Genomic DNA, 12,413 nt, shown 5'->3' with positions numbered 1-12,413 from the left:
GCAACCAGGCTGGAGGTAGTTAATTCTGAATAGAGAAACTGCAGTGACATAGCTTGCCTTGTGGGACAGTGTTGAGCAATTTTTGAGTTTCAGCCTGGAGAACTACAAGAAACTCAGGTCAACTTTCATTGTGTGAATCCCCCAACTGTTTGGACTACAATTCTTATCATGCCCAGGCAAGGATGATCTGAATTGTGGTCCAAAATATCTGAAGGGCACTCGATGGATAATATTTGATATTATATATACACAGTACAAACTAACCCAACTCTAACAAAGACACCTAAGAATAGTTGGAGATCACAAAATGTGCCTAGAGATTTCCTAATATCATTCTCACTTTCTTCCTTGAAAGTTCAATTGTGGTGGTCCCTTGCAGGAAGCTTTGTGAGATCACACAATTCTAAGATGTGTAAACAAGCAATTTGTATTGAATGCCATACCTAAAATCTTTCTGCCTAGTTGCTACCCTTTGCTAACTTCTGCACTCAAGAAATTCTGGGGACTACAGACTTGTGTACAGTATATTAAAATTTCTATGTCACAAAGCATTCAAAATTTGCAAATCCTGAAAGTTCTCATCAAGAAGTTGACAAAAAATATTATTAGAGTGATCAATTCGCTGAAAAAAGTCCTTGGGATGTCGGTCTGTGACATCCAGGGCTTCCTAATGTTTCCTTGAGGAACTTCCTTGAGTTTTGCTGGAAATTATTGCTTTATATTTATACTAAATGTATATGTGTGATTGTGAAGAGCTCCAAAGTTCTTCAGATCCCAAAGCTTCTTAGTTGGAGAATGATCAGAGTGATCAAATGTCATCAAGGAACCTTGGAGGAATATCTAAGTATAAACAGAAAGCCTGATAAAATTCCTAATTCTAAGTCCTAAGCAGAACTACAGTTCCCAAGACCTATTATCTGAGGCCTCTAAAAGATACTAGAAAGCCTAGATGGGATGCTTCACAAGTCACTATAATTCAGGAATTATAGTTTTATAGAAAAAGCATATAAAAAATTAAATTAATTTCATGTAGGTTTTAACTTAAAAGTTTAGGAATCCTTGAAAGCTAAGTTCTGGTATGACATAAATCACCATCACCTACAGGTTTGATTCCCTTCACCCCTGCACCTTTGCTTGCCTGTATCTTACTAACTTCCTGCTTGCAACATCTGGATTTTATTGTCCTTCCTTTGTCTGTCTTCTGCCTGGGCTTCTGCTCCTACTCTTTGATAATGCAGCTTATTTTGTGTCTTTTGCAATAGAGGGAGGGGGGATGCTGAAGCCAGTGTCTTATTTACAAGTACCAAACCTTGGTGTGTGGGTTGGAACAGCACTTTGAACAGCCAATGGATTATAGATAGACTTACGTATTACAGACAGTATATTTTTGACATGAAGAAATGTAGTATGGCATAATAGGCAATTATTTATTTATCCTCTGGGAATTTGATGAGTTTGTAGGAATTGATTTGCCATCAAGTCACTAAAGGACACAGTAAAAGTGTGCTGATGTTGGTGAGTGGAGAAGGTGGGGTGGGATTAAGTGGGAATGTGAACATGAAGTCTAAACCCAAGTAAAAACTCATAGGGTTCTTTTCAACATTATGACTTTCAAACGTGTTGAAACGTCTGAAGTCTCAGAACATCTGGAGAACCCAAGATTAGAGAAAGTGGATTTCAATAGATATTGGATTGAAATGGAAACGTGTGGATTTAAGACTGTTTTTGAATTCCAAGTCACACCATTTCAAGGCACCTGAAGCCTTTGAGAGATAAACCATTAGGAATTCCCTGGACACATGAACCAGAACTATTGGTCCCCTATCTCTGATATAGGAAAAGAATTAGGAGTCCTCCAAATCTTTAAAGGATCTTGTGCCATTTTGCTTATCATAGGGAAGATCTGGAAGAAAGTCTGATTATTATTTTTTTGCATCATATTAACTTTCTTCCTCTCTTCTTGTGCTTTTTCATCCTCCAATACTTTATAGGCTATGGTGAGTATTCCTTTTTTAATATTTATTATTTGTAAATGCATTCTCAGTTCACCTGCTAAAATTTAGGGATGACTCCTAGCTTGGATTCTTTTAGTTTGCTAGTCTGGATTCAAAATTCATTATGAATTTTGACCCCTAAGGCATTTTTTAAATACAAAATATAGGCTTTTGTTTACAAACATTTTATTTGCCTCTAAAGTGAATAGCAACTATGAAGACACATCTGGATCATTCCTGAAAAAGAATGTGTACAGTCTTTATTACTTTGATTTAATTATTCTTTATGTTTCTTCCCACAGTCCTTAGTCCAGTCCAGGAAAGCTGGTATTACATCAGCACTTGCATCAAGCACTTTAAACAATGAAGAGCTAGTAAGTATCCCAACTGCCTTTTAATTATTTACTTAGAACATTTAGGAAATGGATATCCTGGATGTTTGCTTAACAGCTCTGGTTGGCTTATAGAAGTATAATAAAATTGTGTTAGAAACAAGAAATATAAAACACCAAACAATAAACATTAAACCTGTAATGCAAAACAGCTCAACATTAAAAGTCCTGGGTGAATACATATTAGACCCCTCCTAAGTTATAATAAGGAGGGGTCTTGCTTCAATTCCAGACAACATTGTGTTTTCATCATATGGATCATTCCACAAAGAAAGCACAATGATCTATTGAAGTCAAACAGAACTAGGGAAGGACATGAAGCAGCTGCCACTTTGGGACAGGAAATGTAAAGGAAATCTCAAGAAGTGGGGAAAGAGAGTGTCAGAAAGCAAGAGGAGGGATGTCAGCCAGTTGTGACCCCTGTGGTGTATATAGTGCTCTGCCCTCTGTTAGCAAGTGGTCCCCAAAAGATTAGCCTGAGAGAAACCTGACCTTAAGAGAAAAAAATGTTACCTAGTTTTTTTTTTCTGATCATAGAATATGTGTCAAGGAAGTATAGTTGTAACAGAAGGCTCTTGCTAGAATATTGGTCTGCTCCCCACTGTTGAGTTGAAAATATAAAAGTGATATAGCCAAATCTTGAAGTGCTCTTGGACAGTCAAAAAAAAAGGGAGTAAATGTTACTTTCACACCAAAACTTCTAAGGATGAATGAAGGCTGCCTCATTCATGGGCTGAAGACAAGAGGAAGACAACACCCTAGGGACAAGGAGCAAAATAAGGTGTTGCCAGGGCAAGCAGGGAAAGGCCCATCATATTTAGCAACTATTGACAAGAAATAGTGATAGCTAAGTCATTTGCCTTTCTTGTTCCAACCTATATACTCTCTATTTTTTTTTCTCCATAGAAAAACCATGTTTACAAGAAGACCCTCCAAGCCTTAATCTATCCCATCTCTTGCACAACCCCCCATAATTTTGAGGTGTGGACTGCCACCACTCCCACCTATTGTTACGAGTGTGAGGGCCTGCTCTGGGGCATTGCACGCCAAGGAATGCGGTGTACTGAGTGTGGAGTGAAATGCCATGAAAAGTGCCAAGACCTGCTCAATGCCGACTGTTTGCAAAGTGAGGATCCCCTTACATGGTGGTTTTGGGGACAGGAGGAGAAGGATGTTGTTTGAAACCAAAATTAGGGGAATATCAGGAACATATGCTATGCTGATGGTAATTTATTGTTGTTGTTAGGTCACTAAGTCTTGCCCAACTCTTTACAGTCCCATGGACAATAGCAATAGCACTTAAACTGCTTCACAGCAGGGGTGGGATTCTACCAGTTTGCACCTATTCGCTAGAACCGGTTGTTAACATTCTAAGCAGTTCGGAGAACTGGTTGTTAGAAGAAATTACTGGCCTAATCCTGTAAGGAAGGCAGGAAGGAAACATTCTGGTGTTGTTTACAGAAACTGCCTCTCCATTAACCTTTATTACATTCTTGGCAGGACGAGACTTCCTGTCTCAGGAATGTCTCTGGAATTTTTTTTCCCTCCTTTGCTGGTACTTTGCTTGTGTGGAGTGACTATTCAAAGTTACAATGGCACTGAAAAAAGTGACTTATAACCATTTTTCACACTTACGACTATTGCAGCATCCCCAGTCACGAGAGGCCAGGCGAGGAGATGCGTGCCTCGATGTGAGTGATGTTGAGTTGGCCACACCCAGCCAGTCACATTACCACCAAGCCATGCCCCCCCAACTAAGCCATGCCCACAGAACCTGTTGTTAAAAAATTGAATCCCACCCCTGCTTCACAGTGCTTTACAGCCCTCTCTGAGTGGTTTACAGAGCCAGCTATTTTCCCCAACAATCTGGGTCCTCATTTTACCCACCTCAGAAAGATGGAAGGCTAAGTCAACCTTGAGCCAGTGAGATTTGAACTGCCGAACTATTGGCAACAGGCAGTCAGCAGAAGTAGCCTGCAGTACTGCATTCTAACCACTGTGCCACCATGGCTCAACCGTGCCAGACTCCATCTTCCTCCCCTGTCTCCTGGCGTTTGCCCAAATTCATGTTCATTGTGTTGATGACACTATCTAACCATCTTATCCTCTGCCGTCCTGTTCTCCTTTTGCCTTTAGTCTTTCCCAATATCAGGGTATTTTCCAATGAGTTCTCTCTTCTCATTTAGTGTCTGAGCTTCAGCTTCAGTATTTCTCCTTCCAAAGAACAGTCAGGATTCCTTTAGGACTGACTGATTTGATCTCCTTGCAGTCCAAGGGACTCTCAAGAGTCTTCTCCAGCCCCACAATTTGAAAGCAGCTGATGGTAATATTTTGTATCAAAAATGCAAAGGATCCGTAAACTCTAGTAATAAAAGTCAAGGAACCCAATGAAAAGATGGGACTAAAATATAAAGAAAGCCAAGTTAATGACAATAGACACACCAACCAGCCTTAGTACTAATAGTGAAGATATTGAAGACATAGAGAGCTCCCAAGTCTTAGGATCAACCATCAAGAGTAAAAGAACAAGGAGTAAGCAATATGCCATGACTGACTTGGAAGAGGTATTCAGACGGTCCAATATGTCTATACCTACAAAGGTCAGAATAGGACAGATAATGGTATTCACTTGACACAACAGAGAAACGAAAGTTGGACTTTGAGGAAACATGATAGAAAGGGTATTGGTATTGATGCTTTGATGTTGTGGGGGAAACTTCTGAGAATACAGAGGAAAGTCAAGGAAATAAACAATGGATTATAGCAAACAAATTGACCCATAGTTCTCACTGCCCAAGCTCAATTTATTCTACTTCGAACATATAGTATGTAAATATCCAGCTCTCTAGATAAGGTTTGAATATTGGAAAATGTGAAAGGAAAAGGACAAGGATAATCAGTAGCAATCTAGACAGACATGGTTACAATGGTGATGGATGTATTATTGGAAGACCTGAAGAACCAGGTTAGAGGCAGATCATCATGGAGAAAGTCTACCTATGTAGTCACTAAAAGGCAACACCAATTTGATGGCATATAACAATCACCATAAGGAAGGAGAAGGCAGAGTTGTATGTGAAGCACTAATAGAGTCGGAATCTTCAAATTAAATCTTCAAATTAAAATCAAATAAATGCATTACATAGTTGTTTACTGGCTGCATGCAGTTATTTATTTTCCCTCCTGTTAAATGATACAATTCATTATCAAAACAAATCAAACAAATGGAATTCCTCAAATACAGATAGACAACCGATGACATTTCCGATACTCAGAACTTCAACTCCTAGCAAGCAGGGCCAGTAGTGAGAAATTCTTGGAGTACAGTTCATTTGTAGGAATATCTAGAGCAGAGGTATTAAACTCAAGGCCTTTGGGCAGTATCAGCAAAAATGGAGCAGGGGGGGGCGGCTCCATTTTTGGCCACGATGGCCTCCTGCAACTCTCTGCCGGCAAAAATGGATCTTGGGAGGGCCACGTGTGGCTCTGTTTTGGCCGTGATGGCCTCCTGCAGCTCTCTGCCAGCAAAAATGGAGCATGAGGGGGGCCCTCCTGAGCTCCGTTTTTGCTGGCAGAGGGTTGCAGGAGGCCATCGCAGCCAAAGACTGAGCTCGGGGGCCTGTTTTCACTGGCAGAGCGCTCGGTCACCACAGATGCCCCCTGACATGAGTGACGTCAAACTGGCCATGCCCACCCTGGCCCCCTGAGGTCAAACACAACCTCTTGATGTGGCCCTCAATGAAATTGAGTTTGACACACCTGGTCTAGAGTCTTACAGTTTGCCTAGTGCTGTTATCAACAGAGATAACAATAATGACAGTAACCACGAACATTGCATGTGAGATTATCAATACTATATTTCTTCTGGTGCACAGGGGCAGCAGAGAAGAGTTCTAAACATGGGGCAGAAGATCGCACGCAGAATATTATTATGGTGCTGAAAGACCGTATGAAGATCCGGGAGCGGAATAAACCAGAAATCTTCGAGTTGATTCAGGAGATCTTTGCGGTCTCCAAGACCACCCACACCCAGCAGATGAAGGCAGTCAAGCAGAGTGTTCTGGATGGTACTTCAAAATGGTCGGCCAAGATTAGCATCACAGGTACCATGCTGATAACTTTCCGAACTTAGAATAACTTTATTATCACTTTAAATGTACACTCATCGGCATACATTAAAATAAAATTTTGTTGCATACAGTTCTCAAAGGGTCACCACCTCCAATATACACTACATAAACATGACAAAAAAATTATGCACATACCCACATATATGAATTTTGGATTTCTTCTGTGCAGGCGTACATGTAAGAACAGACCAATCTGTTAAGTTTTTGTTTTACTCTGATTCTCATTCTTCCAACCTTTTTTTTTTTTTGCCCCTATTTCCACATCCATATGATGTTCTGTTTATTTTCTTCCGTTTTTGAAGTGCATGCCTTCTAATGTGTTATTTTCTAAACATTATTTGATGCACTTCTAATGCATTCATCTACACAAGTAACTTTGTCTTTTATACTACCCCCACTAGTATTTGAATTTAAGCGAGCACTTTCTTTCTTCCCCATGGACTTTTTTTGTATGCTTTTTGTTGGGTATTCATTAAAGTGTATTACAAAATGCCAAAAAAATGAGTCAAATAAAAAAGGAGAAGGTTAAAGGACAATTGTCCTTTAGATAATTTGTAGGCTTAAGATCAATTTGAGCAAATGTCTCTCCGTCTCTGGAGACAATTATGGACTGTGGAGACATCCATGCAGGGGTGGGATTCAAAAATCCCAGCAACCGGTTTGCTGCTCAGTTGCTGGGTGGATGTGGCCATGTTGGGCGTGGCCTACCGGTACTTCCGGTTTGGCCATTTTTCGCCTTCCCAAGGGTCCAGAGGCTTTCCTCAGGCCTCTGGGAGGGTGAAAACGGCCTTCCCCCGGGCTCTGGAGGCCCTCTGGAAGCTGGAAACAGGCCCATTTCCGGACTTCCGGAAGACCTGTTTTTCCCCCTCCCAGAGCCTCCAAGCAGACCCTGCACTTACCTGCATCGAAAATGGGCCTCATGGAGACTCCTGAGAGGGGTGGGCTGGGTGGCCATGGCCAGCCAATTGGTTCAAATACCGGTTCAGCGAACCAGAAGCAAATTTAACATCCGGTTTGCCCGAACCATTCCGAACCAGTAGAATCTCACCCCTGCATCCATGTTTAATTTATTTTGGTCCAGGTTGAGGAGAGACATAAAAGCATATAAAACTGTTTTTCCCTGCTGACATTTTGGGATCGAAGAGATCTGTGATTTTTAGAGAATATTCAATAATGCTTCAGCCACCTGAAGTTTTTGGTACTCAGTTTAATCTGAAAGATAGCGTGTGAATCAAACCAAAAATTAGGGCTAGCCATCTTTCATATAAGAGCCAGTGTAGTTAAGGCTGAAGGCTAGAAACCAGGAGACTGTGAGTTCTAGTTCCACTTTGGGCATGAAACCAGCCAAGGACTTTAGGATAGACATTGTGCTATCCAGACAGTTTATAGCAGGGGTCCCCAACCACCGGTCCGTGGACCGGTACCGGTCCGCGGAACAACTCCTACTGGGCCGCTGGCTTGCTGGGCGCCGCCATCTTTTTTCATGAAAAGTGCTTCCGGTGAGCTTTTCGGGTAGAAAGCTCACCGGAAGCACGTTTCATCAAAAAGATGGCGGCGTTAGCGCTCGTGAGCTTTTCCGGGTAGAAAGCCATTTCTACCCGGAAAAGCTCACGAGCGCTAGCGCCGCCATCTTTTTGATGAAACGTGCTTCCGTGAGGTCACCGGAAGCACTTTTTCATCAAAAAGATGGTGGCGCCCAGCTAATGCCGGCACCGGCGCGGCAGCGCCAGCTGATGCCGGTACCGGGCCGCGGCGTCAAAAAGGTTGGGGATCACTGGTTTATAGTTAATTGGGAATTGGGATAGTTAGTTAGGAATTGGGAGCTGTCCCCTTAAGGGAATGCATCATGGTAAATGTAGAATAAGGCATCCTGGGAAATGTAGTCCATGTCATGTGGTCACATGACTGGTTTAAGCAATTAGCTGGATTTGAAGGCATACATTTTTTTAAAATGCACATACAAATGGACAAATGCATTGTTTTTATTATAATCAACCTAGAAAAAAATGTTAAACTCTTATTATGCCTATTATCTAACCCTAATTTTTTTCATTTGTTTTCTTTGTTCATGTGTTGCTTTTGTTGTTGTTGTTTTTTTTGGGGGGTATTCTGGTATCCTTCCGCCGAATCAACATGGTACTTGTGTGTGGCTTATGTATTTGTAGTTGTTTGTGCACAAGGCCTCCAGGCGAAGGATAAAACAGGCTCCAGTGACCCCTATGTAACCGTCCAGGTTGGAAAGACCAAAAAGAGAACAAAAACCATTTATGGAAATTTGAACCCCGTCTGGGAGGAAAACTTCCATTTGTAAGTGAATCATAAAGCATTTGTCTCTAAGGCGTTTGGGTGGGAATGCTACAGTGCCTCCTTAACTGACACACAGATTCACACCAGCAGGCTAAGAGCCTGCATTAGTTGGATCTGATATCCTTTAGCAGCACCAGAATGTGCCTAAAGAGGTACAAGATGTTCGGCAATGTTCTACTTTCCATTCCAAACATTGTTCTGATGTAATGGTATGTTGGAAAGACTTTGAGAGACGGGGAAGAGACACTGCCAAGGGAATGGTCAGATAAGAGAGAGCATAGCCCACAACTGGATAGTGGGTGGAGGAAAAAGCTAGAACCCACCCCTAGTTTCTTCGGATGAAAGAACATGTGGGAAGGATTGTCTTTTCAGGCTTGTAAGATCCTGTCAATGTAGCTTTACAATAAACTCAATTTCCCACCAGTCAGTTAGAACTGAAGAAGCTTCTTGAATGAGAAGCAAACTGTTGTCAAAGGAAAAAAACCAAGAAAGTCCAGTTGCCTTTTGGAAAAAAGCACCTTTGGGACAACCATGACCTGGATAATTGAGAATCTCCATAGACACAATAAAGTAAAGTTAGCTTATCTGGTTGTGATTCCTGTCTGATTTACCCCGCAAGGTGGACACCGAAAAATTACTTCTACATTTCCAAGATAAACCTTTTACTATATTCTTGGAGCTAAGGGATAAACTTCAAAATCTTTCTTGTCCCCTTCCTAACCACAAAACATGACCCATGATTTTGAAGCAGGAAACAGAAATTACAAGCTAACCGCTATTATGGCCTTCATTCTTCCACACTTCAAATATATTTATTGTAGCCTGCAGGCACCAAATATCCAGATTACTTAGAAGTAGGTAGGATCAGGCTCCTATTTCTTTGAGATTTCTTTGGCTCCCAGAAATAAAAAAAACTGTTTTTCCAAGAATGTGGAATTGCAGCCTCATTTCTGGAACTGAAACATGTTTAGTTAGGAATAACAGTTATTGGAGAGAGTCATTTCTGTATATCAAGACATTCGGTTTAGATGTTGCTTTATATATCTGTGGCAGAGAAACATTCCTGAATTTTCTCAAGGGAGAAGATTGAAGGAAGATTTCCCTTCTACCCCCAATTTGGGATTTTATCTTTTTCCCCCTTTCCCAGTTACTTTAATGAAGGCTTGTTCAAGGCCCACTGCCCACAGAGTACAGGAATAATTGATAATTGTAGTAGAATTTTTTGCATGGCAGGTAGATGACCACCCTTTCCATCTCTGCTGGTTGATCTCCTCAGTTACTGCCTGTTTCCCCCAAAATTAAAAATTATTTAAAAATTCTACTTACAGTTAGAAATTAATAATTTGCCTGGCAAATTAATGAATAATGTAAGTTCATAATGTACATAATTCCATAATATAAGTGGATTTTTAATTAAAGGAAACATTGATTAAAATACTAAAATATGCAGAGTTAGAAATGAAGATAAATGGAGGGAGGGACAGAGGCAGGGATATAATTAATGTTGAGGGTAGAGAGATCTTGCAAGGAAATGTGTAATTGGCTTAGTAATTACAAGGTCTCCTGTAGGTTCTAGGAGTCCCTGAATGACTTGCCTTTCCCTTAGTAACTATATCTCCTCTCATAGTGACAGCTTTTATTTATTACTTCACCTATTTTCCCAATTTCCTCCACGACCAGTGAGTGTCATAACTCCTCCGATCGAATTAAGGTTCGGGTTTGGGATGAAGATGATGACATCAAGTCTAGGGTAAAACAGCGCTTCAAGAGGGAATCTGATGACTTCCTGGGTCAGACAATCATTGAAGTGCGGACACTGAGTGGAGAAATGGATGTCTGGTACAATCTGGGTAAGCAGTCATCCAGCTTCAACAGGGACATATTTATGGGCAGCCTTCCATCTCAATGAGTCATGAGCATCCATAAGTCCTAAGAAGGAGATCACTTCTTCAGAAAAGATCCTGGATTTATTCATTGTCTCAATACTTGTAATATGTTCAGTCTGACATATAAAATCTAGATCTGGTAGCAGGCCATTGACTTCCGAGATACAAAGCTCAAGGAAACCAGGCTTGAAGTTAAACCCACACACACTATCAGCTCTAGAACAGTGGTTGCCAACCGGGAGAAAATTTTAGTGGTCCGCAGAGACTCATTTTGGCCATGAAAGAAGTGGCCTGGGAGTCAGGCAAGGCGTGTGTGAAAAAAAGTAGGACACCCCTCGAAAAGCCGGCCTAGCCATTTTTTCAAGGGTCAAAAGAAAATAAGGCCCTGCCTTATTTTCTAAGAAACACAGTAGAAGGTAATGCCAATAGCAGGGGAGGGAAATCCGCCCTGGGGTGGCTTGTTGATGTTGGTGGGAAAGTCGGTCCCATATTCCAGAGCTGCAGTAGTCACAGGACTAGCCCTTTGGTCATCCTGGAGCTGCTCTGGGATGACCAAAGGGCCAATCTTGTGACTACTGCAGCTCTGGAATATGGGACTGACTTTCCCACCAACATCAGCAAGCCACTGTCAGTGAAAATTCATATTAGTGGTCCACGGGATTTAAAATTATGAGTTTGGTGATCCCTGAGGTCCAAAAGATTGGTGACCCCTGCTCTAGAAGATCAGTAAGAAAATTGACAATTTACTCTGAAGAATATTGCAGTGAATCATTTGCTTTGAGAAAAGATGGAACTAAAGTAAGTCAGGATAAATGCTTGAAACAATTTAACTGCTCCTAAAATCTACAAAGGGGAGATGGGACTATTGCTGGTATTCCTACTTTTATAGGCCTTTTAGAGGCATCAGACTGTATTGTCTTAACTATCTGGATTCACTTTATATTCTTGCTTATTCTGGGATTTTTGTACAGACCTCATTAAAAGAAAAATCCCCTTTCCCTCATCAATCCTGCAAATAGCTGTAACACCAATCTTCTCTCCCCATCCTGGACTTGTTTCAGACAAGCGAACAGATAAGTCAGCTGTATCTGGAGCTATCCGATTGCACATTAGTGTGGAGATCAAAGGAGAGGAGAAAGTGGCACCTTACCATGTGCAGTACACCTGCCTTCATGAAGTAAGTAAAAAGGCACACAGCAATTCAGAGGTTGCTTTTTGTGGTATGATGCACGGGTCCCAGCCCTAAATACAAATATACTGGGAAGTGCAGGGAGCCATCTCATCCTGTTATAGAACTGGGCAGAAGTGTAATGGTTGGTTCCCAGAGTGACAAAGGTTCATGAGACCATAATGTAAGAGTCAACTGGACTGAAATGGGCACCTATAGAAAATGAATGAATGAATGAATGAATGAATGAATGAAGCAAGCAAGCAAGCAAGCAAGCAAGCAAGCAAGCAAGCAAGCAAGCAATTGCAGAATCCTCAGAGGACCACAGGAAGGCTGTTAGAAAAAAAATATGGAGTTAGAAGGACCTTGGAGGTCTTCTAGTCCAGTAGTCCCCAACCTTTCCAGCTTGTTGGCCTTGTGTGTGTGGGGGAAAGGGATGGTTCTGTGTGAGGGGTAGGTGGGCACACAGCTCCATTTGTGAGATGCACCCACTGCTCACACAATTGGGATTACCAATGCAATGTCCGCTACTAACA

General features: G+C 41.5%; 1 protein-coding gene across 1 annotated transcript in view; it reads left to right on the top strand.

Moving 5' to 3' along the window:
* Positions 1 to 12,413, top strand: part of UNC13A (unc-13 homolog A) — a 126,931-nt gene that overhangs the window by 60,923 nt on the left and 53,595 nt on the right. The window contains exons 15-20 of the mRNA XM_087952620.1: positions 2,297 to 2,368; positions 3,293 to 3,512; positions 6,262 to 6,489; positions 8,682 to 8,823; positions 10,504 to 10,673; positions 11,771 to 11,886. Of these exons, the coding sequence (XP_087808746.1) occupies positions 2,297 to 2,368; positions 3,293 to 3,512; positions 6,262 to 6,489; positions 8,682 to 8,823; positions 10,504 to 10,673; positions 11,771 to 11,886 (948 nt within the window). The remainder of the gene's footprint in view (positions 1 to 2,296; positions 2,369 to 3,292; positions 3,513 to 6,261; positions 6,490 to 8,681; positions 8,824 to 10,503; positions 10,674 to 11,770; positions 11,887 to 12,413) is intronic.

This window comes from Notechis scutatus, chromosome 1, assembly GCF_049901735.1.
Source record: "Notechis scutatus isolate UNSWTSFEM ecotype Mainland chromosome 1, rNotScu1.2, whole genome shotgun sequence".
Classification (NCBI taxonomy): Eukaryota; Metazoa; Chordata; class Lepidosauria; order Squamata; family Elapidae; genus Notechis; species Notechis scutatus.
This window is presented reverse-complemented; position numbering and strand designations above follow the sequence as displayed.